The sequence below is a fragment of the Ambystoma mexicanum genome, chromosome 2p (assembly GCF_040938575.1).
Source record: "Ambystoma mexicanum isolate Mex_15411 chromosome 2p, UKY_AmexF1_1, whole genome shotgun sequence".
In the NCBI taxonomy this organism is placed as follows: domain Eukaryota; kingdom Metazoa; phylum Chordata; class Amphibia; order Caudata; family Ambystomatidae; genus Ambystoma; species Ambystoma mexicanum.
The window spans coordinates 485,719,889-485,746,889 of record NC_090923.1 but is presented as its reverse complement, the minus strand read 5'-3'; the positions used below and the strand labels follow the sequence as shown (position 1 = coordinate 485,746,889).

Genomic DNA, 27,001 nt, shown 5'->3' with positions numbered 1-27,001 from the left:
CAATGCCCCCTCACCCCCAACCAAACACTATGCCCCAGGGCCCCCTCACCCCCAACCAAACACTATGCCCCATGTCCCTCACCCCAACCAAACACTATGCCCCAATGCCCCCTCACCCCCAACCAAACACTATGCCCCATGTCCCTCACCCCCAACCAAACACTATGCCCCAGGGCCCCCTCACCCCCAACCAAACACTATGCCCCAGGGCCCCCCTCACCCCCAACCAAACACTATGCCCCAGGGCCCCCCTCACCCCCAACCAAACACTATGCCCCAGGGCCCCCCTCGCCCCCAACCAAACACTATGCCCCAGGGCCCCCTCGCCCCCAACCAAACACTATGCCCCAGGGCCCCCTCGCCCCCAACCAAACACTATGCCCCATGGCCCCCTCACCCCAACCAAACACTATGCCCCAGGGCCCCCTTACCCCCAACCAAACACTATGCCCCATGGCCTCCTCACCCCCAACCAAATCCCCCACCCCATGGCCCCCTCACCCCCAACCAAACCCCCCAACTCAGCACACACACACACAAACATGCACCAATACAGACCCGAACCCCCACCCCCCAACTCAGCACACACACAAACATGCACCCATACAGACCCGAACCCCCCACCCCAGCACACAAACATGCACCCAAACAGACCCGAACCCCCCACCCCCCCAACTCAGCCACACACAAACATGCCCCCATACAGACCCGAAACCCCCACTCCCCAACTCAGCACACACACACAAACATGCACCCATACAGACCCGAACCCCCCCCAACTCAGCACACAAACATGCACCCATACAGACCCGAACCCCCCACCCCCCAACTCGGCACACACAAACATGCACCCATACAGACCCGAACCCCCCACCCCCCCAACTCAGCACACACACAAGCATGCACCCATACACCCGAACCCCCCCAACTCAGCACACAAACATGCACCCATACAGACCCGAACCCCCCACCCCCCAACTCAGCACACACACAAACATGCACCCATACAGACCCGAACCCCCACCCCCCAACTCAGCACACAAAACATTCAAATCAAAACATTCATACACATCCGACACACATCCGACACCCCCCCACCCCCGCATCTCAACATACACACAAAATTCAAATACAAACATTCACACCCCCCCACATCTCAACATACACACAAAATACATTCAAATACAAACATTCATACACACCCGACACACCCCCCACCCCCGCATCTCAACTTACACACAAAATACATTCAAATACAAACATTCACACCCCCCACATCTCAACATACACACAAAATTCAAATACAAACATTCACACCCCCCCACATCTCAACATACACACAAAATACATTCAAATACAAACATTCATACACACCCGACACACCCCCCACCCCCGCATCTCAACTTACACACAAAATACATTCAAATACAAACATTCATACACATCCGACACACCCCCCCCACCCCCGCATCTCAACATACACACAAAATACATTCACATACAAACATTCATACACATCCGACACCCCCCACCCCCGCATCTCAACATACACACAAAATACATTCAAACACAAACATTGATACACATCCGACACACACCCCAACCCAAGCATCTCAGCATACACACAAAATACATTCAAACACAAACATTCATACACATCGACACACCCCCCACCCCCGCATCTCAACATACACACAAAATACATTCAAATACAAAAATTCATACACATCAAACGCACACCCCCCACCCCCGCCCCCCCGCAACATACACACAAACAAAGCAAAACAAACCCGACACACAAACACAAACAGACCACTTACCGGAGACGTGCTGGAAGGCAGGCAGGTAAGCTGGAATCGCACTACGACTGGCGTGGTCCTAGGCTGAAATGCCTTCCGGCATCAAGCCTTATGGACCACGCCAGCCGTAGTGCTGGCCCTCCATTGGTGCAGCACACACGCATTACGTGGCTCGTAGGAGCGACGTGATGCGTGTGTGTGCTGAGCCAATGAGGGCCAGTGTTTTCACTGGCCCGGAAGACAACAAAGACTTTCCTAATGGAGTCTTTGTGCCTCGCAGGCCTGTCAAAACTGGCCCGCGGGCCGTATGTTGTGCACCCATGTCCTAGAGGATGCATGGAGGATACATCGCCCACAAGATAGGCAATATTCGCACTACTCAGCCCCACAGAATTTGTATACGAGGTTAGATTATATGTTTGCCACACAGGAGGTAATTGTAGAAACGGTACAGACAGCATATAAGGCGAGGGTCCTGTTGGGCCACTCGCCGATGGTCCTAGTATGGCAATACCGACCCCTGAGGGTTAGGAGCCCAACGTGGCGACTAAGAGCAGAAGCGCTGAAGGACACAATGTTCAAGGAAGATTTGAGAGAAGAAATTGTAAACTACTTTGAGACAAATACGGGGAGTGTCGAGTCGTCTGGCACACTGTGGGGACGCTTTGAAGGTGGTGGTAAGGGGAATAGCATAAGCCAAATCTAAAGGACTACAATGGAGGCATAATAAGGGAATTGCAGGAAGCGGAAACCAAGCTAGAGATAGTCCCTTTCAGCACGAAGGAGGAGGCCGAAACTATAAGCCAATTGCAACAGGAATGTGTAGATCACTGGGAAAGACTATGTAATTTGAACTATAAAAAGTATGCAGAAAGGCAACATGCGGGTGGAGACAAACCTGGAAGGATGTTAGCATGATCGTACAAAAGGGAGCACACTAGACCCACAATTAGAGAAATAAAGGGGAGGGATGGGCAACTGGTGGACACCCAAGAAGGGGTAAACCGAGAATTCCTCGACTATTACCGTACACTGTACCGGGATATAGAAGGGAGATAAGGGATATACTGGAGGACATAGGTCTGCCACAGATAAACGCGGAGGAGCGAGAGGATCTAGATGCTCCAATTACTTTAGAAGAACTGGAAGAGGTGGTAACGCAACTACCTACCAGCAAGACCCCAGGGTCTGATGGACTACCCAGTGAATTCTATAAAATGTACAAAAAGGAGGTGCTCCCCCCGCTGCTAGCAATGCTATATGAGGCATTCGAGATGGGACGGCTACCAGAATCTCTGAGAAGCGCGATTATTATTCCACTCCCCAAACCAAATAAGCCAGGTAATGACTGCGGATCGTTCAGACCGCTATCAATGTTAAACCAAGACAGGAAAACGCTCACGGCAGTGCCGGCAAATAGAATGAAACGGATCATTAACAAATTGATACACCCTGATCAAACAGGATATGTTCAGCGCAGGAATATATCCGATAATTTTAGGCTACTCCACCGGGTCATAGAGTATACAAAAGATGATTCGGGTGAGATTGCAATTGTCTCATTAGATGCAATAAAGGCCTTTGACTCGGTCAAATGGCCCTGGCTGATGGCAGCCCTGACTAGGTTTGGTATAGGACCAGGGTACCTCAAGGGGTCAAAATGCTATATGGTGCACGGCTAGCCAGAGTCAAAACAGGAGCAATCATATCTGAAAGGTGGAAATTCAGTAGGGGCACTAGGCAAGGATGCCCATGGTCTCCGATGCTGTACATCTTAGCACTGGAGCCCCTAGCGATAAACCCGAGGCAGCCGTACGAGGGAATAGGGATCAGCATAAAAGGGGAGCTGCATCTAGTTTCATTATATGCAGATGACATGCTGCTGTACGTGAGATACCCTGAAGAGAATCTCCAATATTGGGAGGTATGTAGGAGTCCCACAAGAACAATTAACAATCTTACAAATACTTTGCGAGTCCAACACGTTCAGATATCTGGGAATAGATATTTATCACACGGTAGAGGCAGAACACAGGCATAATACTGGAAAAGCTGTAAAGAACATAGAAAATAGTATGAGGTTCTGGTCCAAACTCCCTTTGGCAATGATGGGAAGGGGGGCACTGTTGAAGATGGTAGTGTTGCCAAGACTATTGCACTTTTTCGGGAACATCCCATACCGGATACCAAGACGATTCTTTATTAAGCTACAGAGCCTGTATAGCGAATTCCTATGGCATGGGACTAGGAATAGGATAGCCCTCTGGAAGCTGCAGAATGTGCATGATAAAGGGGGTACAAAACTGCCTAACTACGAGATTCATTACCTAGCTAGCCAACTAAAGTATGTGGCCAGGTGGTTGTCAGACGACCAGACCCCAGAATCTAGACTGCTGAGAGTAGAGTGTTCCCTGTACTTCCTGAAAGAAATGATATGGCTACCTAAATCAGGAGTGAAAGAGCGCTCAAAGATGTTGGAACTGGGATGGCATGTATCGCGCAGGGCTCGACAGGTCATGGAGGACCAGGACCTGTGTTCCCCACAAGTACCGTTGGTCGCGTTGACGGGAGAGGATGGTCAACTATTGATGGTAATTAGGAGGGTCTGGGAACCGGTGGGAATTGTGACAATGGGAGACATATGGCAGGAAGGAGTGTTAAAAGGAATTTGGGACGCTGGTGGAGGAAACGGGGTTACATGAAGGGCAATATATAACCTATAACAGAATAGTACGGCAGATTAGAGAAACATGGTCGGAAATAACACTAGAAGAGCAACCTTATGCCGCCATAGACACGACATATGATATAGCAGAGGGAGGGCATGAAATATCCAGACTATATGAGCTACTGATGTCCAGAGTGGGTAAGGAAGTGGCAAAATTAAGATTGGACTGGGAGGAAGAGGCGGGGATACCCATGAGTGACGGGATATGGGAAAGGGCCCAAGGGTAGCATAAGGTAGTATCTAGGAATGCTAGGCTACAGCAAATACAGCTATATGTTATCCACAGGGCATATATGACACCCCAGAGGATAGCTAAATTTAAAAATGCAGTACGACAAACATGCCCCAAATGCCGGGAAGAAAATGCGGGGATGACGCTGTTTTGGGCATGTCCTGAAATTGGGAAATTCTGGGAAGAAGCAGCCCGCCGGCTAGAGGAGAAAGGGATTAAGATAGATGTTGAATCGGTATGGGCATGCTTGATAGGGGGATTCCCGAGACCACGCAAATTAAAACAAGTAAATTAAAAGACTTTGCATACATGCTTGCCAAGCGGAGAATAGCCATGGGATGGGAGGCATGCAGCAGACCTAGGATAGAAGCTTGGTGGAAAGACCTCCAAAAATGGACTGAAGCTGAAACAGCTGTATGGCAAGAAGCGGGTAATAAAGAAGGGGAAGAAGAGGCAAATGCCCCGATAGCCTGGAAACACTTAGTGGCTACACTAAAAGGGCCCACCCAAGACTTGTCGAGCGACCAGGACTCTGTTGACGATGAAGGAAAAGGGACCCCTGTAGAAGTTGACACCAAGATATATGCAAATTCTGAAACGTTAAGGAATGTACTGCAAAGTTTGGTTCTATGTTGTTGGATTATAATAAAATCAATAAAAAAATGTTTTTAAAAAGTATACCCTCCATCGGCCACCAGGGGGCGCACGGACGATGTCAGCCTTCGTGTGAGCTCCTAACCCACGGGCCCCCATAAGTGAATTGAGCCCCCACTTTGGCCCCCCCGAACCCAACAACGACAGCCTGACCCACAAGAAACGCCCCCCCACCCCCTGAGCGAAAACCCGGCCGAAATCGGACCCCTGGTCCGCGAGAAAACCACGAGAGGAATCGACCTCCCCCCGCCGGTGGAGACGCAGACACGGGAGAAGGCCGCGGCCCGCGGCGCTGGACTCCGCCCCCGGCCATCATCGAGGAGCACCAGCGCGGAGCCTGGGCTCCGGGGAGAGAGGCAGCGGCCCGCTCCGGATCGCGTGGAGGGTCGCCCCCCCCCCCCCGCGCTCCCGAAGAGCGGACTCTTCGAGCAACCGGTCCCACGCCACAAGGGATCGACCTCGCGGAGGTAAGTGCCCGGCTGGGAGTGGGGGCTTCGGTCTGCGCCACCCCGGCGGGGGCTTGCTCCGCCCCCCCGGCCTAGAATAACCGCGTTACCAGGACTCCCCCCGCACCAGCAGGAGACCCGAATTTCCCGCAAGCAAAGGAGACCTGCCAAGAGCCTGCCCCCCACGGCGCCCCCCCTGATTGGAGCGCACAAATCACCCGGAGGCCCTGGGTTGGTGGGGGTGCCGCAGCCCCAACATCGCTCCCGCCGGCTGCAACGCGGGCTCCCACCAGGGGACCCGCACACCAGCAGGCGAGAAAGGAAACATCTGGTGCTCTTGGTGATCCATAACTGCAATCTACGGTCTCCCCCTACGCAGCGAATTTACCAAGCACACGAAAGGGGAGGCGGAAGGTTGGGCCCCCACTCCTGGGGCGTGTGCCCTCTTCTGAAAAGGCCACAAGCAGAACGGAGACAGGACAAGAGGCCCTACAATTGGAGGACAGTGCATTACACGGTGGCCCGCGGCCCCCCTCCAAGCATCTGCGCCTTAAATCCTCGTCCTGAGACCTGCGCCCACACACCTCCAGCAGGGCCTGGCTACAGGACGTTATCGACACCCAATACCCCCCGAAAAGGCGTTGAATCCGACGAAGGACATAAGTGCGGAGGGTAGAGCCCCTGGAGACAGGGCGTGTGCCTCCTCCCACTCCCGCCAAAGGAACCCCCGCCACGAGGACAACCCCCCACGGGCTCTTCAACACACTGGTTCCGAGGGTAAGGCCCCCGACCCAGGGGCGTGTGCCTCCTCGTTGGATACCCATCCATGAACATACCGAACAAGCTTGCCAAATACGCCTACAAACCAGCAGCTCAGGCTCCTGAACCTGGATCAACAATGTCGGTAGAAACCATTGAAACGGGTGCAGCTGCCACCAAGGGAGATATTGCCGCCCTTTTAGCCGAAATCCGAAACATGGGCGCCAATCTCGGTGGCAAAATGGATAAGATGACCCAAAGGATAGACAACATCGAGGAGAGACTAGAAGGGGTCGAGACTAACCAAGCCTCTATTGACACTCTAGAGGCCCAAATGGAGCTCAGAATACGAAACATAGAAAAGAAGGAGGATGAGATTCGCCTGAAGATAGACGATTTGGAAAATAGAGAGAGAAGAAATAACCTACGGTTTTTTGGAATCCCGGAGAAAGAAGGGGAGACAGAGGAAGACCTCAAGCAGACTATACGCGACATCATCAAAATCCTAAGACCGAGAGAATTCATAGAGCCGGTGGCCCCCCAGGAGGCCCGAGATCGGTCCTTGCCAGATTCCATAGGTATCAGGACAGAACAAAGATACTCGCCAAGGCCAGGTCTGGAGGCACTCTTACCCTCGGGGGAGCCCAGATTACTATTTACCAGGACCTCTCATCACTGACACTGGCATTGCGTCGCTTATGCGGCCCCCTCACGAGATGGCTAAAAGAGCAGGGCACGAGATACAGGTGGGGATACCCCTTCTCCCTCGCGTTTGAACATGGAACCAGAAAGTTCCTACTACGCTCTGAAGAGGAAATTCGAGAATGTATTGCCGACCTCCTCGGACAGACCCCGGAGGGGGGCACTCAGGGAACACTAACGCAGGACAGATCACGCTGGGAACTTCAGGGCCAGAGAAGAAAACGGGTGAAAGGCTCCAGAAAGTACAGGCGGCCCAACGACACACCTGAACACAACTAATGACATAGTCGCTTCAAACTCTACATTCTGCCGACTCAGGATTTCATGATCCTGGCAGGGAACCCACTTACATAATGGATCATGGCACCCCTTAGTCCGCGGTTCCACCACACGAGGTGGGAACTGCCAGTCCACCAAAAGAAGATACCGAGGAAGGATCATTCCCGAAACCGCATGTATCATAGAATATGTTACCTTGAAGTGGGAATCCTTGTTGTTTGACACACTGTTGTTTGATAAGTGATTTCATGAGCAGGGGGGTGGGGGCTCAAAAATGTTACCTTGATACTATTAGTTTACGGGGTCGTACGGTTACGACCCTCACTGGTGGTCCGACAGAAGACCGGTTGTTCACATCCGGTCCAACTCGGACGCCACCACGGACAGTCACAAACCCTCATCGTAGAATTAAAGATCGACGCGATAGTCCAGAGGGTGATGGGTATGCAGTCCAATACCCTACGGGGATGGGAGGGGGGAGGGAAACGGGGAATGACACAGTCTCAGACAAAGCCTCTGTCAGATAGAGGCACACACAATGCTACTTCCAATATGGCAATTTTGTACAATGGGCTCCACGACGATGCGAAGAAACCCCACGGACGCACTGATGTCACACAGACATGATAAACCAAATGACACGCAGGGTAACCTCAAAATTGGCACGCTCAATGTTAAGGGCCTTAATTCCCCCACCAAAAGGTCACTGGTGCTGAGAGAATTCAAGAGGGCTGAACTAGACATTCTTTTCTTACAAGAAACTCGATATAGCAGAGGGGAGGAGAGGAAGATTCTCTATGCTAAGCTAGGATCGGAATATTGGGGCTCTGGCCCGCTGAAGAAGGCAGGAGTTGGCGTACTAATCAACAGAAAGATCCAATTTGAACTCTTAAAGTCATGGATGGACGTCAGTGGTAGAGCAATAGCCCTGGTGGGCAGCATACAGGGCACGGTTGTTACCCTTGTGGCAATATACGCCCCCAATACAGGCCAAGACAGATTCCTCCAGAGGATAATACCTAAAATCATGTGCGAAGCAGAAGGCGAAGTAATTATTGGAGGTGATCTGAACATGTGGATGGACCCGGAACAGGATAGACGATCAGGTCGCCTCTCTACATCTCCACTCGTTGGTCCCAGACGCCCACTAGCCGCAGACATGATGACCGCCTACAACCTCACCGATGCATGGAGGCATGCCAACCCCAACCGTACTGGCTTTACCTTTTTCTCGGCACCACATGCAACCTTCTCCAGAATAGACTATGTGTATCTGACCACAGACCTCATCACGGCGATGACTGAAGCTGTCATAAACCCGGTCTCCTGGTCGGACCATGATATGGTCACGGTCACTCTCGACCAAATGGCCCTGCCCCGAAGATGCTCCAAATGGCGCTGTAATGAAACCCTCTTTAAGGATCCCACCTTTCGTGAGGAACTGGAACAGGACATTACCCGATACTTTGAGATCAACAACACAGGGGAAACCTCTATGAACACAGTTTGGGAGGCAGGCAAGGCGACCTGGAGAGGACTACTTATCCGAGAAGGAGCAGCCAAAAAAAGAGAAAGACAACTAATTGAGAACAGGATCCGGAATGAAATCACACAACTGGACCACATGGCACAAACGGCTGATCAGGATAGACCACAAAAGATTAAAGAGGCCAACGATAAGAGAGAGGAATTAAGACAACTAGAGGCGGGAAGCGTAGCGCGTAAACTACAGCACCTGAAGCAGAAGCACTATGAACATGGGGACAAAGCGGGCGCCCTGCTTGCCGCAAGACTACGAGGCCAACGCCAAGAGAGGTGGGTCCCCACGATTCAAACAGAAGAGAACTCTGACGAGCCAACTTCTCCCAGTGTCCCTGAAGCTTTTGCCGAATTTTACGAAAAATTATATTCAGCGCGCCCCCCCTTGCACACGGGAGCCATAAATGAATACCTAGAGCGAGCACCCTTGCCCACCCTCCCAACGGATAGTGCACTCAAATTGGAAGCCCCCATAACAGGAGAGGAAATTGAAGAAGCTATCAAAAGACTCCCAACAGGGAAAGCCCCCGGAAACGATGGATACACGGCAGGGTTCTATAAAACTTTTAAAGATGCCCTTCTCCCATTCATGGTTCTCCTATTCAACAACATCCTATACTCCGGCGAGGCACCCGACTCCTTCTCCGAGGCGCTGATAACCGTCATCCCCAAGGAGGATAAGGACCCAAAGCTGTGCGCCTCCTACCGCCCTATATCTCTATTAAACATTGACGCCAAAATCTATACGAGAATCCTGGCTGCAAGACTGGAGTCATATATGCCGGCAATAATCCACAATGACCAGGTTGGCTTCATTTTAGGCAGACAAGGAGCAGACTCCACCCGGAAAACCCTACACTTAATCCATGAGGCCCAAACTTCACAGAACAATCCAACGCTACTCTCAATTGATGCCGAGAAGGCATTCGATAGAGTCGACTGGCACTTCCTCGAGGCCACATTGCAAAAGATAGGCATAGGCCCCACACTCCGACGAGGAATCAAAGCAATCTATAAGTCTCCAAGAGCATCGGTCTCGGCGAACGCCCAATTCTCCCGATGGTTCCCCCTCAACAGGGGTACAAGACAAGGTTGCCCCCTATCGGCGATACTGTTCGCACTGTCCTTAGAACCTCTCGCCGTGATGCTACGAGCTGATCCCACAGTGGAGGGAATCCAGGTGAATGGTAAAGAATATAAACTAGCCTTGTATGCGGACGACATTCTGCTCCACCTGTCAAACCCAACGTCTTCCGTTCAGAGAGCGATCCAGCTAATAGAGGAGTACGGCACGCTCTCGGGATTTAAAATCAACAAATCCAAATCTACTCTTTTTCCACTCCATGAACCATCGTCGGAACACCGGAACACCCTTGCGCAACTCGGGCTGATCGTCGGAGGCCCGACATTAAGATATTTGGGAATCAACCTGACGCGACACCTCGACGGCCTCTACGAAGCCAACTTTCCCCACCTCCTCGAGGCTCTCAAGGCCGATCTCAAGAAATGGAAACTGCTAACGATATCCTGGATGGGACGCCTGAATGCGATCAAAATGGTGTCCCTCCCACGGTTTCTCTACCCCTTTCAGGTCCTGCCTATCACAATTCCGGATCACTTTTTCAAGCAAGTCAGAAAAGCCATCCTACACTTCTTGTGGAACGGAAAGAAACCCAGAATCTCCTACGAGGTCCTAATACTACCGAAAGAGCTAGGCGGGGTTGGCTTACCGGACATAGAACGCTATTATCAGGCCACACAGCTCAGGATCTTAATCCCACATCTCCGAGAAAGGAAAGACCTCCAATGGGTCCACCTAGACAACAACGTTCTATACAACGTGACTCTGGCAGAGTGGTTATGGGTCCCCAGATCGAAGCTATCGAGGAAACTGCGCAACCACCCGATACTAAGCACGTTGTGGAACATATGGAGGAAGGGAAGAGCAATGTCAGGAGTTACCACGTGGCCTTCGCCACTGAGCCATCTTTGGTCCCCTGGAATCAGAGAGGAAATCACGGAACATGCCAGATACCAATCTTGGTTTGATGCCGGCCTTGAGAGGGTCGGACAGCTGTGGAGAAAGGGGAAATTCATTTCGATAACGGAACTCGAGGAGGCCCTCCAAATCCGCCCGATACCAGTTTTCCTGTACCTACGTCTGAAAGGCGTCATATCCAGAAAAGAATGGAAGGAAACCACGCAGAGAGAACTAACACCCTTTGAGACGATCCTAGACACAACTACTACCTCCAAATGCCTCATAGCGAGAATGTACAGAGCCCTAATCACCAAAGACAATGCACCCAACCATCGGCTAAAAGCAAAATGGGAACGAGACTTTGCCAGAGAGTTCGACCAGCAAGCCTGGAATAAAATATGTGAAACACCATCCAAAATATCAATTGCGGCCCAATATAAATTGCACGCTATAAAATTACTACATAGATGGCAATACGACCCACAAAGACTGTCCAAAATGTTCCAGACCTCCAGCCCGAGATGCTGGCGACATTGTGGGATGAACGCCGACTATTGGCACATGTGGTGGGCCTGCCCCAAGGTCCGCATCTACTGGCAGGAGGTCCTGGGATGGATCAAACAGCTGGAAGGCATAAATAGAGAACTGTCGCCCCTCCTGATCCTGTTTGGCCTCGAAGAAGAAGACGACGAAATGACAAGAGTGAAAGGTCTGATATCCCCCCTCTTGCTTGCGGCGAGAGCTGCCCTTGTGATAAAATGGAAAGCTCCCCGCCTACCTAATAAGAGGGACTGGATACAGATTGCTACAAATATTTACACTATGGAGAAAGTAACAGCAATATTACATGACAGAGCTGCACGACAGGAGGAACTCTGGTTCGATTTCATAACTAAATACATCTCGCGCCCGACCATGGAAGACTCAACTCAGCAGGGAAACTGCTCCCGATCCATGCTACCAATCACTGAAAACTGAAAGACCCCATGCTGACAACCCTTGCGTGTCATAGACCACACAGGAGAACAATGATCGTTGGATGTTCCAAGATGCGCGTCACGTAGCCCACTACGACTCAGAATGCCAATGCCCCGAAGGAAGCGGACATGAGACATGGGGATAGGGAGGGGGGTCGGAAGGGGGGAGGGAAGGGGGGTTTTTCTTTTCTCTTCTTTATTCTCTTTTTCTTTCTACTTTCTGCCTTCTCCTGGAATATGGAGCGTTAATGTTGATAACTGTTGTTAAGATGGACACGGAGTTTCTACTGAAGTAGTTCGGTATGCACAATGTATAACCACCTGTATGTTCATATTCATTGTTAAAAACAATAAAAGTCAAATTTAAAAAAAAAAAAAAAAGTATACCCTCCACAAAATCTGTCTTCTACAGACTTGTGATTCAGAATTTTAATATTACCTGCTTCTTTGAGTTGAAAAGGATTTGATAATCTATTGGAGAGTTTGCCATAGGTTCATCTATGACATCGGGTGATCAAAAATTGGTTTTACGAATACACCCTAGGTTTTCACCTAAGTTTATTTCTAAATTCCACGTTAACCAGTCCATCGAGCTTCCGGCTTTCTTCCAAGAAACCCAAAGCTACAAACCCTAGATGTGCCTAGGGCCGTCCTACACTATGTATACAAGGCTAGGCCGCTAAGGAAAACAGACCAATTGTTTGTCTCCATAGCTACAGGCAGAGAGGTAGATCGCGTCTCTAAAGGTGCCATCTCTAAGTGGATTATAAATTGTATTCAGCTGTGTTACTCTCTTTCTGAAATGACTCTGCCTTTCACGCCAAGAGCCCACTCTACAAGAGGCATTGGGGCCACTCTGGCTTTCATTGCAAATGTACCCCTTGACACCATTTGCAAAGCAGCTACCTAGAGTTCTATTCACACTTCTACTCAACACTACTGCATTGACACTCATTCCAAGACAGATACTCAAGTGGGACAAGCGGTTCTAAGACATTTATTTGCTCATGACCCTTCTCTCATTCCACCTCCTTCTAACACTGCTCGCTAATCTATGCACAGCATGTGATCTAAGCAGATTCCACGAGCCTCAGAAGGGATACATTACTCACCGTAATCGTATTTCTGATGCTTGTATCTGCTTAGATTGACATGCGACCCACCCTTCCTCCCCTCTGAGAGACGGCGCATGGATGCTTGTAGTCTTATCTTTCTATCTATCTGCTTGGATAATCTGTGCTCGCGCCACTCCTCATGCTACCTCATGTCAGAGAAAATGCATTTTGAGGGTCCTAGGCGCGTGAGGGATCATGGGTACAGCGGACGTCACACTAGGGATAGTATTACTGGCACGCCCTGTGTCGACGCCCATTTTCGAGTTTCGAAAAACTAATACTCCGCAGCTTCCAATAGATGTCAGCCTATGCACAGCATGTGAATCTAAGCAGATACAAACATCAGAAACGGTGTTATGTTAGTCGGATTTATAAGGCACCAAAGCCCACAGTCATCCAGGCGCCGAAAGACAGAAGTAGCAGGGGAGAACTAGAGATTTATCCTAGTTGAACAAGATTGTCTTTAACTGTTTGCGTAAGAGAAGGTGATCTTCAATCTTACGCATCCTAGATGGTAGGGTGTTCCAGGCTTGTGCATCCCGAACATGGAAGGCCCGCCCAGTGTGTTTCGATCGTTGTTTTGATGTGCCTGAGCCACTAGATGTTTTGGCGCCTGTGTTGGTGCAGGCGTATGCAAACCAGAAAATCAGTGAGTCATGCGCCGAACGAAAGGGCGTAGGTTCAGCAGACTTCAAGCCAGTAGCACTGGAAGTGCATTTTGTTACCATGTGGCCAACTTTCGACATTTCGTCAAGGTGTGGCTGGTAGGGAGGGGGGATCTATTTAATACATGCTTTACATTTGTAATGCGCCCAAACCCAGAGTCATCAGGGCGCTGTTATGAGACCAGTTACACAAAAAAACATCAATGCGTTGCAGGATCCTTTCAACGCAGTCATTTAGGTAATTACTTAACCTCGTAGACCAGCTCGGGCCTGCAGAAGGGCCAGCGTGATTCCTATGCTCTTAGGGCAGGAGGGAGGGCATTCCAGTAGTATGCTGCAGCTTTCTCCATTTTTTTTTTTTATTCCAGTGGAGCAAGACGGTGGCCAAGGATAGACCTTACCATTTTGTTAGTCTTGCTTCTCAGAAATGTTTGTGACAAGTATTTCGGGGCAACGTTAGGACATTTGTGAGTGATCGAGTGTTTTGAAAAAAACTTTATCGCCAATCGGGAGCCAGTGAGCTTCCTTTCCTGCTCCTGAGATGTGATCTCTTTTCGGGATGTTGCGTGCTGCGCGAAGGGCATTGGTTTGGATGACCTGTTACGTTTACAAGTCTCTGCAAAAAGGACGTTGCAGTAGTCCAATCCTGCTCCGATGAATGGTCTGGCGATGGCGAGGCAGCTGGTAGATGCAAGGAATTGCCTGGCTGCATTGATGAGTTTGGCTGTGCAGGCAGCTGAAGGGGCAATCGCATTCACTTGTCTGGTAAGGGAGGTGGATGCCCAATGTTTTTACAGATGCTGAGACAGGGATGTGAATACCATCTATCGTGAAGGCTGTGAATTGGGCGTTGAGCTTCTTGAACATGGCTGATGACCATACCAACAGGATCTGTCTTGTCATAAAAGCATAGGTAGTTCATGACCATCCATGCTTGGGTTGTCGAATATATTTTGTTGATGGTGAGGGAATCTACGTCATAAATGCCTGACAAGGTGAGCAGAATTTGGGTGTCATCGGCATAGTTGGTGTAGGCTATGCCGATAGAGTCCTGTAACGCTCACCTGGTATCCACGGGGACGTCTCTCGGCCTGTACTGACCTCTTACGACCTCAAACCCTTCCCTGGAGTCTACTCGACTGGAGACTGGGCCTGAAACACAGGATTGGTAGAGTTTAACTCCCTATTGTCTGTGTGCTTGAACCCCTTCTTCCCCGGGGTCCAACCCTTCCCTTTGATCCACAGCTCACCTTGTTTTCTTGGAAAGTGTGCTCTCCGTCCTGCTTTCAGCGAAGTGGCGCATTGATTGATGCGGGCTTGTTGCTGCCTAGTTACTTCACTGGCAAGAGTCCGACAGATAAGTATAATGAGTCTTTTGAACAGTTCTCCAACTTCGTTCCTTTCCTTCCTTCGAGGATGGCGGGCGTCCGGGGATGGCGACGTGCTGCTGAGAGGAGTAGCGCTGAAGGTGAGAGTGCGATGCGTGATGCGACCCTTTCGTATTTGTATTGAACTGAGTTCTTTTTCTTTGTCTTTTAGGTGCCGCAACGTTTTCAGCGTGGATGCCGGTTATGAAGAGGAAATGCAGTGAGTAAGCGCGGTATTCGGCGCCTCTAGAGGTTTCCCCGCTAACCTGGAGTGTCTTTTGCCTCTTGCAGATGGATGAGAGGTTCCAGAGACAGAGTTCCCCCAGAGCGGCTGGGATTCAGGTAAGCGTTTGAAGCTTGTACAGTCTTTAAAAATAAAGAAGATTTGCTGAATGCTTACGAATGCCTTTTTTCTGTTCTTTTCCCTTTTCCTTAGGAAGCGGCGTGCCGGGATGGGAATGACACAGCCGAAGATGCCCGCAGAACAGAAGAAGCGATGAATGATGGGCAGAAGCGCCGCAAGGTAAGGCTGTTCCTAACGGTGTTCTTGTTCTTGCAGGAGCTGAGCACAGAAGAAAGATGCAGGCCTACTGGAGACAGATCCGAACACGGCGAGTGTCATGCTGCAGAAAACACAAAGCATGTTTCTCAGCCTGGGCGTGGCTTAAATAGTCTCTGGGTATCCCAGGTGTCTCTGGGCTGGACCACACCCAAAAGACTAGACTGCACATGCAGTTCTGGGAACCGAAATATGTGGGGGCATCCATCTTGTCCCCATCAATGCACTACAAGTCCAATCCCCAATGTTATCCTATGGGACTGAGTGAGTCTGGTGCCACAAGCGCCAAGTCTGACTCCAAGTGGGTCTTTGGAGGGATGGAGAGGCCCTTGAGGGCCATGTAGGTGATCGTGGCCTGGCTCCAGCCTGACATCTTGGAGGGCTGGGGACATGAGGGGCAGGAATCATGATAGTCCAGGAGGTCGAAGAGGGGTTTGGCGAAAATGTTGTGGGGTTGGGGGGGGGGGGAGCGGGCCGCAGGAACCTTGTGGGACACCACACAGAATAGGGATTGGTTGGGTGCTGGCTGTGTCTGTGAAGACTCATGGATCTTCCTTCCAGGAAGGAGGCTACCCAAGTCAAGGCTTCAAAGGAGAAGTTGGCAGCGGCCATAAGATGGTGGCACAGAGTTTTATGGCCCACCAGGGTCAAAGGCACCAAAGGATCCAGAAGGAGTAGGAGTGCTAGCTTGCCTGCGACTCTGAAGGAGTCAAGCTGGTTTTTCAGGTCCAGCAGTGCCCATTCCATACCGTGGCCTGGGCAGCAGCCTGATGGTGCATCTGTAGGATGTGGTTGGACTCTAGGAAGGATTGTATTTGACTGTAGGCTGTCCTACCCAAAATCTTTAGCAGGAACGGGACCGTTGTGATGGGGTATGATATGGCATTTTTAACTCGCCTATACACAAGTGTTTCAAGGCGCGACAGGGCAAGGGAGGGGGCAGACCGTGATCTTACTAGGCCAGGTGACATTGAGATCGTGCAAGTGCAGGGAAAGGGGGCGAGGGGGTAATGCAGTGCTGTACATAAGAGAACCGAAAGAAAAAAAAAATAAGACAAATTAAAAGTGTGGCCAGCTGGTGGTAAGGGCAGACACCAGGTGTCAAGTGCTGGTAGGGGGCTGTAGGGATACAGAAACAGTCCCTGGGTGCAAGGTTGCAGGGGGGGCTGGAGGGGCAGTGCAGGTGTGCAACTGGCAGAGAGGAGACCTGGGCCCGAGATCAGAGGGTAGCCAGGTAAACCAGTGCAGTATCAGTTTCAACCAGGAGATCAGAAATGGAGCAATGGAGAGCAAGTAGAAGCAAAGGGGAAGGTCTTGAAGTTCTTCTGGAGATGGTTCTCCTCAGGTTTTAGAGAGGCAGGGAGGCCCCAGCAGAGGAAACTTATTTATTAGGTGTTGATGGGTGCAACAAGGTTTTTATTTTTTGTTTTAAGGTTAGAATCCAAGATTCTTTTAGGCTGGCTGGGACCTGGCTCAAAGAGAAAGAAGCATTGATGAATCTAGCAATCAATGGGAGTAGGGCTTTCGAACAGTCGATGAGGGTAGCTGGGAAGATGGCCCCTTTAAATCTAGAAAATGTGAGCCGAGTATGCTGGTGGTTTCTACTTCCAACACTTCTCTAAAGTAAAAGGAGGGTGTAATGTGGAGTATAGTAGACAGGAAGTGTGCAGTAGGTGTGGTGATAATAGCTTGTTTCCCTTCTACTTTCTGTTGTAGGGAGGTTATTTTAGTTCGCACAGCATTCTGAATATTTATGAACCAAATCACATCTTTCGTGATAGTGGTGGAGTGGTGGGGGCGGAGGGAGTCTCGGAGGCTATTCAAGAGTGGATGTGACCAACTGGTTTGGCCCTCTGGGGAGTTAATGGGGCCACCATGTTTACTACCTTGGTCAAGGTGTTCAAGTAGATATCTGCTAGGATCTTCGGGTCAGCTGAGTCCAAGTTCTTCTATAGGAGTGGTGTGAGATATGGGGAGATGAGCGTCTCTGGAAATTTCCCCCGGGAGCTGCGCAACAGGGTAGGGGGTATGGCGACTGCCGTTTCAGGGGCTGTAAAGTGAAGGTCAAGATATGGCGATCTGACCATGGGGAGTTAGAGTTTATCGAAATCTGGCTGTTCAGATCAGCTATCCAGTAGGCCAGGGTTCTGCCCTTATTGTGGGTTGAGGCTGAGACAATGCTTAAAGCAGAGGTCAAAGAGTGCGACAGCTGTGGTGGTGTCCGGCGAGGGGTGGGGGGGGGGGGGAGGTTTAAGGCCTGGGTTTAGGTCACTGAGAAGTATAGTTCGAGGTTGGTTGATGTTCTCTCCTACAGTGTGAATGAAGTCTTCCACAAAGGAGGCAGTTTGCCCGGCGGTCAGTAGATAAGGTGGCTGGTCATGGTGTCTGTTGGGAAGGAGGAGAGTTTGACAGTGAGGAGCTAACCGTTCCCTTCCATTGAGCAATTAGCAAATCTGAAATTTAGGAAGTCTCTATAGACAAGCGCAACGCCTGGGTTTCATTCAATCAGGCGCTATGTTTTTGATACAGAGTTTAGCTAATGGGAAATGGCAAGACTGCCCATTTGATATCCAATGATGGCATCTTCTAAAGAGATCAGGTTATGATTAGGGAACAAGGTTTTTCTAAACCAGAAACACGCCAATGCATGCAGGATGCAACATACCACAGGTAGGCCGTGACAATCCCACCCAAATCTTCTTTCCACATAGAATCCACTCTGGTGGGCAAATCTGGTGACTATGTCTTTGATTGTCCCGGCCAGGATGTGTCCATAATGAGGAAGCCCAGTTGCAAAAGGAGGTCCATCATAAAATGTGTACCTGTAAGAAAAGTACCACAGAAATTAAATACATGCATCAGAGATCACAAAGCATACATTGTGTAAACTCCACATTCTGCGATTGCATTCATGTCATGACACTACCAAACCAAAGAACATGAAACTGATCCCAGTGGAAGACTGGTTGACTGAATTGCGGGTTCCGTCTAGTTATGAAAAAGTTAGGTTTTCAAGACGGTGAGGACCTGTATTTGGAGTTGTGGGAGGCATATAATGACTTATGGTTAGTTGTGCTGTGACTGCAGATTAGGGAGGGGTCATGTTAGACGCGTGTGTGTATTCGTCGGTTTTGTGTTTTGTTTTAATTGATATAGGATTGTATTCTTGAGGTAGTGTTGATTATGCTTAAGTACTTTACAATAACATTACATGAGATATGTCCTGAGGTACTGCTGAAACTGGTTTACTTACCCTCCTGTACTGTATATGACATATTGGTTTTTGATTTGTTACGGTTGATGGGAGTTGTTTATTTGAAATACAAAATAATTTTTTTTTTTTTTTAATCTCTCAGTAAATGCAGAGGTGGGGTGCGTCCCATGGCAAGACAGTACTCGAGCGGTAAATAATGGTCTAAGATCCAAACAGGAGGTAGCTTGGATTCGCACAGGGAGCCAGGGTTTTAACCTGAAGTGCAACATCTCTCCCCAATTAACCATCTAACTGAAGCACTAGCCGGATGACACATGAGAAACTAAAGCAAGGCAGGAATCCCATTTCCTCAAATGTGTAAGGAGAGAAAACAGGCAGGGGCAGTACAAGTCACCCCCAAAACACACAGCTCAAGAATGTCATTTTAACCAGGTGTAAAGTCTAAACATTGGATCCAAAAAACTGCTTTCAGTCATGGCAAGAACAATTCTTCCTCATCTTAAGAAAAGATCTTCAGTTTCCATATGCGATGCAACAGTTCATCTAGTCATTTTGCTTTGAATGCTGGTACCTGTAGTTTTTCTTTCCCCATTGCAGATGCAAACATTCAAGTAGCCGGATGCAACAAGAAAGGTGCAATGGACGAACTCGCACACAACATATGACAATTCAAGACATTTTCCCCAAAGCATAAAACTGTAACCACCACAAAAACAGACTTGATATTGGCCTTTTCCAAAAACCAAAGCACTCTACAGCCATCACAGTCTCCCATAACCAAAGGGCAGACAGTATGGTCATTAGTACGAAAATAATTTGCACTATGTGTGCAACACATGAGTTTATCAATTTCAGACTTTGCAGCAGGTCTGTAACAAACAATATCCCGCCATACCAATATTTATATTTTGCTTCTGAACTATTGAATAACACTTCAAAAGCATGTGGAAGCACATATTCTAACATGAATGAAACAGTAGTTTGCCTAGGATCATATGAGGCTAGTCGCAGCGGAGGAGTGTGCTAAACTTGTATAGTGGTCGTTGCTCATCAGTTAGGGTGACCATATGAGACATGTAAGCCTCTACCAGCATCCTTCTCAGTCATTCGACCGATGAAACGAAGGTCGGTTGCTGCGACTTACATTCCCTTTCCCACTCCAGCCACCGACTCTCACTCCGACACTGCCCTTGCTAACCACCTCTCCAACAACCTGGACATCCTTGCCCTAGTCATGAGGATCCACATGAAACCTGCCTCCGAGCGTTAACACCTGGTATGACCCTCAACCTAGCCTCTCTGAAAAGTCAAATGCAGAGTTGCTGAATGGTAGTGGCTGGCTTCAAGCACATCCACTGACAAACTGGCCTGCCGCCTCCTCCAAAGGCAATACAGACTCCATCCACTCCAAAAAGAGGGGCCATATCCAAGCTTGCATCTTTAGGGCCAACAACAACACAGCTGAACTGTTCAAAATCTCCAAGGAACGCCACAATCATTCTGCAGTCTCCACCTCTCCTCTGCCATCCCAGGCCCTCTGCACTGCACTGGCCTCCATTTTCACAACTAAAACTCAGGACATCCTGTCCACTCTCCTCTACTCTCCTTCGTCCTCCCTCACCTGCTCTCATGCTTCCCTTGCACCCACCCCCCACTCCTTCCCTCTACTATCCTCACCCATAGCACCAGATGAGGTTTCTAAACAAGCCCTCTCTATGAAAGTCTCCCCCCAACAGGTTGCTCCCCTGCTCCTCCAGAGCTATCGAACACAACATTGCCTCCCTTCCTCCAACCTTGGCTGATTTCTGCAATCACTCCTTTGCCACTTGTTCCATCCCCTGAAGCACACTTTCCTTAAATAGCCTTCTGCCGACCCTTCCTGCCCAGATAACGACCACCCTATCTCCATTACCCCGTTCCTGGTCAAACTCTTGGAGCAGTTGGTCATCTCGCAATTGATCCAGCACACTGAATCTGTTGGGTGTCTCCACAGCCACCAGTCTGTTTTTAGAGCAGCCAGAGGCACGGCAACTGCTCGCCTGAACACCTTTGAAGACTTGCTCGTATGTTTTTGATTCTAACTCTCCTTCAGTTCTCATCCTTCTAGATGTCTCCTCTGCTTTTGATACAGTCAATCAGGCCACCCTTCTAAATCGGCCCTGATATAACCTTAGCATCAAGGACCTGGTACTGGACTGGTTGACAACCTTCCTATCGGACCATCCTTCCCAGGTTCAACGGTGCCCTTTCCTCACCTCCACCTGCAGAGTCCCTCAGGGCTCTATCCTCTCGCTGTGTGCTCTTCAACATCTACCTTGCCTCTCTGGCCCACTTTATCTCCACTTTCTCTCCTTACTTCCAGTGTTATGCTGAGGACACGCAGTTCCCCTTCAAGCTTCCCTCCACTTCCTCCTCTTCTTCCCCTCTCATTTCTGACAGTCAGGCATGGTGCGCTGCTAACAATCTTTGTCTTAATGCCAGCAAGACTGATCCTTCTCATTGGGACCCCTGCTCCCTCCTACTCTGGCCGCCCATGGGTCCCCTCCCCTAACCCTTGTGTGAGGCTAAAAACCTTGCGGTCACCTTCTCTCTGCGCATCATGGACCTCGTCAAGAAGGCACACTTTCAGCTGCATCTCCTCAGAGGCATTCTCCCTGTCCTCACCTTCCCCCAGAAAGTCATGGTCTCCAGAGCTCTGGTCCTCTCTAAGCTAAACTACTACAACAGCCTCGTCCTCAATCTGCCTTTATCCTCTCACCCACTTCTAACTAATCCAGACTTATCCTTGGCCTCAAGCCCAAGGATTGCATCTCTCCAGCCCTAAAATCTCTCCACTGGCGCCCAGTGGCTGTGAGGAAGTCCAAGACCCTCTGCATCAGTCACAAAGCTTTCTGGGGCCTGGGAGCCCACTACATCCAACTCTCTCTCCCCCCCAATACCTCCCTGCTAGAGCCCTTCTGTCTTCTAGCTCCAACTCCCTGAGGAGCAGAAGTTTTCTCCAACAAGAGGGTGGGGAGGAGGGGGGGGGCGGAAGAGGTAGTAGATCTCCCCTCAGCAGGTGCCACCCTCTGGAATAGACACAACTTGCCCATCCATTTTCCCTTGACTCACTCCATCAAAATGGAAGTGCTTCTAATAAAAATTGTCGTCTCAGCTCAGTCTCCACTTTTTGGTGATATACTACCCGACAGACAATCTTTTCTGTGATCAATTCTTTGAATTTATCACCGACCTTGAACTTAGATGTCCACACCTGGTTATTATAGGTGATTTTAACCTCTATTTCAATGCCCCCTCCTACCCCCACTACTGCTGTTAAACATTTCTTTGAAGTCATGAATGACTTCGGATTGGTTCAATTGGTTACAGCCCCTACTCATCAAGCCGGCAATACACCCGATTTGGTATTGACCAGAGCTGCCCTGGATTCCACTTTCTCCCCTTTTCCCCTTCTTTGGACTGATCATATGGTTGTTCCTTTTCTTATTCAGGTTCCTCGTGTTGTTACTCAGCTACGCCGGAATTGGCATAAAACTTCTAACATGGACATTGTTTACAATATTCAGGCGCATTGTCGGGCATCAGGTGCCATTACATTTTCTACACCAACATAAATGTTTGGCCTAGTGGCCGATACAGTGGGTCCCCTCACTCTTCGTAAACTAACAGGCCATCCCTCTCAGCCCTGGTTTACAGATGACAAAAACCTTTGGCGTAAAACGGCAGACTGAGCGGAAATAGTGGCGCACCTATTCCACCTGTGATAAAGCTGCTTTTGCCCAGTCCTGCAAATCTTACCTTGCAATTCATGTGGCTAAAAGTACCTTCTATACTTAAAGATTGAAAATGCTCTTAACCAGCCCAGAGAGCCGTTCACCGTGGCACGGTCACTTTCTTCACCCAATGCGACTGAATACAAGGTCACTCATTCTCAAGCCTTCAGTGATGATTTGGCTGGATTTTTTCATTAGCAACGTTAACAGGAGGCTTCCATTCCTCTGTCTGACCACAGCTGGTCTGTTTCCCATGTTTTCAGTTCAGGAAGAATAGAATAGCTACCTGCTACCGCCTTTTGGAAAACGCCCCGATGGAAGAGAAATTACCATACATGCTAACGTGGGAAAGGGAATTGGGGATTACGGCCCCCATGACTCGTGGCAGAATATTTGGAGTAAGGCCCACAAAACTTCAAGGTGCACCACAGTTAGGGAAGGCGCTCTCAAACTATGCTACTGCTGGTACCTTTCTCCGCATAGACTCCATGCAATGAACCCTGAGATTCCAGACACGTGTTGGCATGGATGTGGGGAAAGGGGGGGACTTAGGCCACATATGGTGGCATTGCCCAACTATACAAACAGTTTGGCTGAAGATACGATCCAAAATCAAAGACATTTGCGACATTACTTCCTATGGACTTGCAAATTCTGCTATTGGGCGACGCTCCTGAAGATGGCTCGTATCCAATGTCGGGCCCCAGGGCCGAACTGGTTTCCCAGCTCCTCATGGCTGCTAGGCATGGGAACTACTTGCCATGGAAAAACTGACAGCCACGATTGATAAGAAACTCCCTAAGTTCATGAATATGGGGGGGCCTTTCCTGGAACATGTGGCAGAGAAAGAGCATATGTTCTTCCAACCAAGACTGGTAAAATTTCTGCTGAACCCATGACTATGTCCTGAGGTTGTATGAAATGTATGTTTTGAATAAGCACAGAAGACGACATGTGCCTTGCCCCTCCCCCGTTTTTTTTCTCTGCCCTTTCCCCTCCATTGTCCTGGAACAGTGCGTAGATTTACCGCTAATTGATTTTCTTTAAACTGTTTCATAAGAAATTGCGAATGAGTTTAAGAGCAACAGTTGTATTGTTACACTAGACAAAAGGAAGTCCCGACACATGAAGGTTAACCAGCTTTAATTCTATGTGTTTGTTATTGAAGTATACTACGTGATCCGAGATTTCAATAAAAAATAAATTTGAAGAAAAAAAATCCATTTTAATATCATTGCTTTTTTTATTTATATGTGCAATGTCAATTATATTAATAGCTTTCTTGACCTTATAGGGGGCCTTTCTACTTCATACAAATCCTGATTCTTCTGGGTCTATTGCTCAAGTATCTCCTCCATCACAATAGCTGACTTGCCCTGCAGCTACATAATTCTGAATAGATAAAGTTAGGGTTCCAACTCCCTGCTGAACACTTAAAAGAAAGCAGGAGTCTACAAAGCCTTTTATTTCATTTGGGTTTTCTGAGGCATATAGAACTTAATATTGCTTAAACTCATCTGAAATGGTGGGCCCAGAATAGTTTTGCGACCCTCTAATCCACAAATTGGTTATTTGTTCCAAATTGACATTCACTTTCAATTTCCATGCAAGTAGTTTCCCAGCTTTAATAACATGTTCATAATACCTTTTCGTTTGTTTGAGAGCAAATAATCTGCTTGGTTCAAATGTCGCAGACTGACTTGGTTACGGATATTACAAAAGTTACGCAATGCCTTCTGTAAGCCTGTAGATTTGTACTGTAGCTCAAGTTACTCACGTTTCTGTGTTCAATCTGCAAGTTCAGTCAGTCCAACTCTGTTTAAGCATGCTTATTTTGTAATTAAGTACGCCACCAATATATGCTTTAATCCATCCCACCAGATGTATACACTGGCAGAATCTAAGGAGTTCTCTACAAAGAAAATATGAATATATCTTAAGCAACCTCTCCCCTTACCTCGGCGTCTCAGTGTGAATAAGGTGTCGGCTTCGACACTAAGTCTCACCTCGCACTGTCCCAAGCTCCAGGCCCACTTGTATAGGAACCTGGTCTGATAGATCGATCATGCCTATGTCTGCAGATTGCACGCGAGAAAGTGTACATCCAACCACACAATAAATTCATGAATAAATATGAGAGTGCAAATCGTACAAGTACTCTCCATCCTCTGGATGAACATGCCTGCAAGAGTCATCAAGCCAGATTAATTGAATTAGGCTATTCTAGGTTTATATGCCTGGGTAGTGCGTCAGTGAAAGCAAATAGTAGCATCAGTTTTTTGTAGGAAATCATTCTGTCCGTTATTCGAACAATACATTGAGAACAGCAACCAACGTCATTTACATCTTCCATAATCAATATGCATCGTCGTCATTATCTACCATACTCCTTTCCAGAATAAAACTGCCCCTTTGGCTTAGTACACTGCAAAGCCCTCGGTTTTGTTGTGCATGAAAATGGGTTGGTGAATGCTTGGAACATCTAACTTAAGTCATGGCGCAGTAAATTTGCCTGCTGCAGGCATCAACACCGCCTACACCCCATTCTTCCATTTGTTATTAATTAATTGTTTATTTGCTAAAAACAGAGTTTAACTTTAAATTCCATACACAAGATAAAATAGTACATACTAACATTTCAGTACAAAAAAGGACCATTCCTTAAAACAAATTACATTCATACTTTCATAACAAAGTTCCTTGTTAATTCATTATGAACAAAAGTAAAATCACATTTCATTACAACTCACCGAATTTCATCCTTTAAACCCAAGGAGTTGAAAAAACCCACAGTGACAATTGCTAAGAAGGTTGGTGTACTCAAACAACTTCTCCAAAATACTGATTCATCAAAAAAACGAGCTTTGTTCTTTTATTTGAATGATCTTGCTTGTGTGACAGTTCCGAACAGTGCATAGTAAGGTGCGCCAAAGTCTCTTTACGGTCCGAAATCTTTTGTTTCACAAACATTTCTGTGGTCTTATGCAAATTCCAGCAGAACCTTGTAAATTCTCGCCTAACTTTTGGCATGGGAAGATTTTCCAATGATCTACTAATTCCCCCTCTATACTTGTGTTCGCGAGACAGATACAGAAGACTTTTCTGCTGATGAAATTTCTCTTGTTAGTATAGACCAATCAGAAAATGTACGAACTTTCTTCCCCTTATTTGGGTTACCTACCAGATCTAACTTGTCAGACTCCAAGCCGCTTAATATTAGATCACCCAATATGATACAATCATTAAGAGCCTTATTTTCCCCTGGTGTTCAACACTTGACCTAGTCCTGAATATAATGTGTTGAAACACAGGGCCAATAGCTTGCGATGAAGGGACAACGTTTTCCACCTATCAAATTACCAGGTTACTCACCATAGTGATCACCTTACTCCTAGTCCATAGTCCCCTATCCTCCATACTTATGGGACATCTCTCCGTCCTGTGGGACGGGACCGGAGCACTTTGTAAAAAGCATCAACATTTTTTCCAAAATGTGTCCCTCCTCTTTCCTGCGCGGGGCCCGGCACGCGGCCGTAACCCTGCCCACCTTGGCTCCGCCCCGCGCATCGCCCATCAGTCCTTTTCTATCGCAGGGTCAAAGACCCATTAGCAATAACAGAGGAACCTTATTAGGGGGGACGGCGGGCGGGCGTATGGAGGAATGGGGACTATGGACTAGGAGTAAGGTGGTCACTACGGTGAGTAACCTGGTAATACTCCTACGTCCCGTCCCCTTTCCTCCATACTAATTGGAGATTCCCAAGCACTCCTTACAGGAACTATGGGTGGATGGAAATACCCCTTACTGAAACAGGTTCTTTAGCACAGCCTGGCCAAACTGAGCGTCAGCTCTAGAGCTCATAGCGAGGCAGTAATGCTTACAGAAAGCAGATGAGGAGACCCAAGTAGCCGCTTTAGCGATGGACTCCCAGGGAACATACTTCTGAAAAGCAACCGCGGCTGCCTTGCCTCGCACCATGGATACCTTTAGGAGGTTTCAGCTTTTGGACGGTGAAAGATTCCGTGATACAGGCGGTAATCCATCTGGAAATAGATTCCTTAGACGCCGGCCTGCCCTGAGGGTTACCGAAGGTCACAAACAGTTGGGAAGAACTCCGAAGCTCGGATGTCCTGTCCAGGTAGAATTTGAGAGCTCTTTGGACATCCAGGCAGTGTAGAACCCTTTCCGCCTCCGAGGCAGGGTTCGGAAAA

At 48.6% G+C, this 27,001-nt stretch overlaps 1 protein-coding gene across 1 annotated transcript in view; it reads right to left on the bottom strand.

Moving 5' to 3' along the window:
• The window catches only part of IARS1 (isoleucyl-tRNA synthetase 1), a 2,025,584-nt gene that overhangs the window by 1,933,651 nt on the left and 64,932 nt on the right, over nt 1–27,001 (bottom strand). The window contains exon 3 of the mRNA XM_069643896.1: nt 18,468–18,624. Coding sequence (XP_069499997.1) covers nt 18,468–18,624 — 157 coding nt within the window. The remainder of the gene's footprint in view (nt 1–18,467; nt 18,625–27,001) is intronic.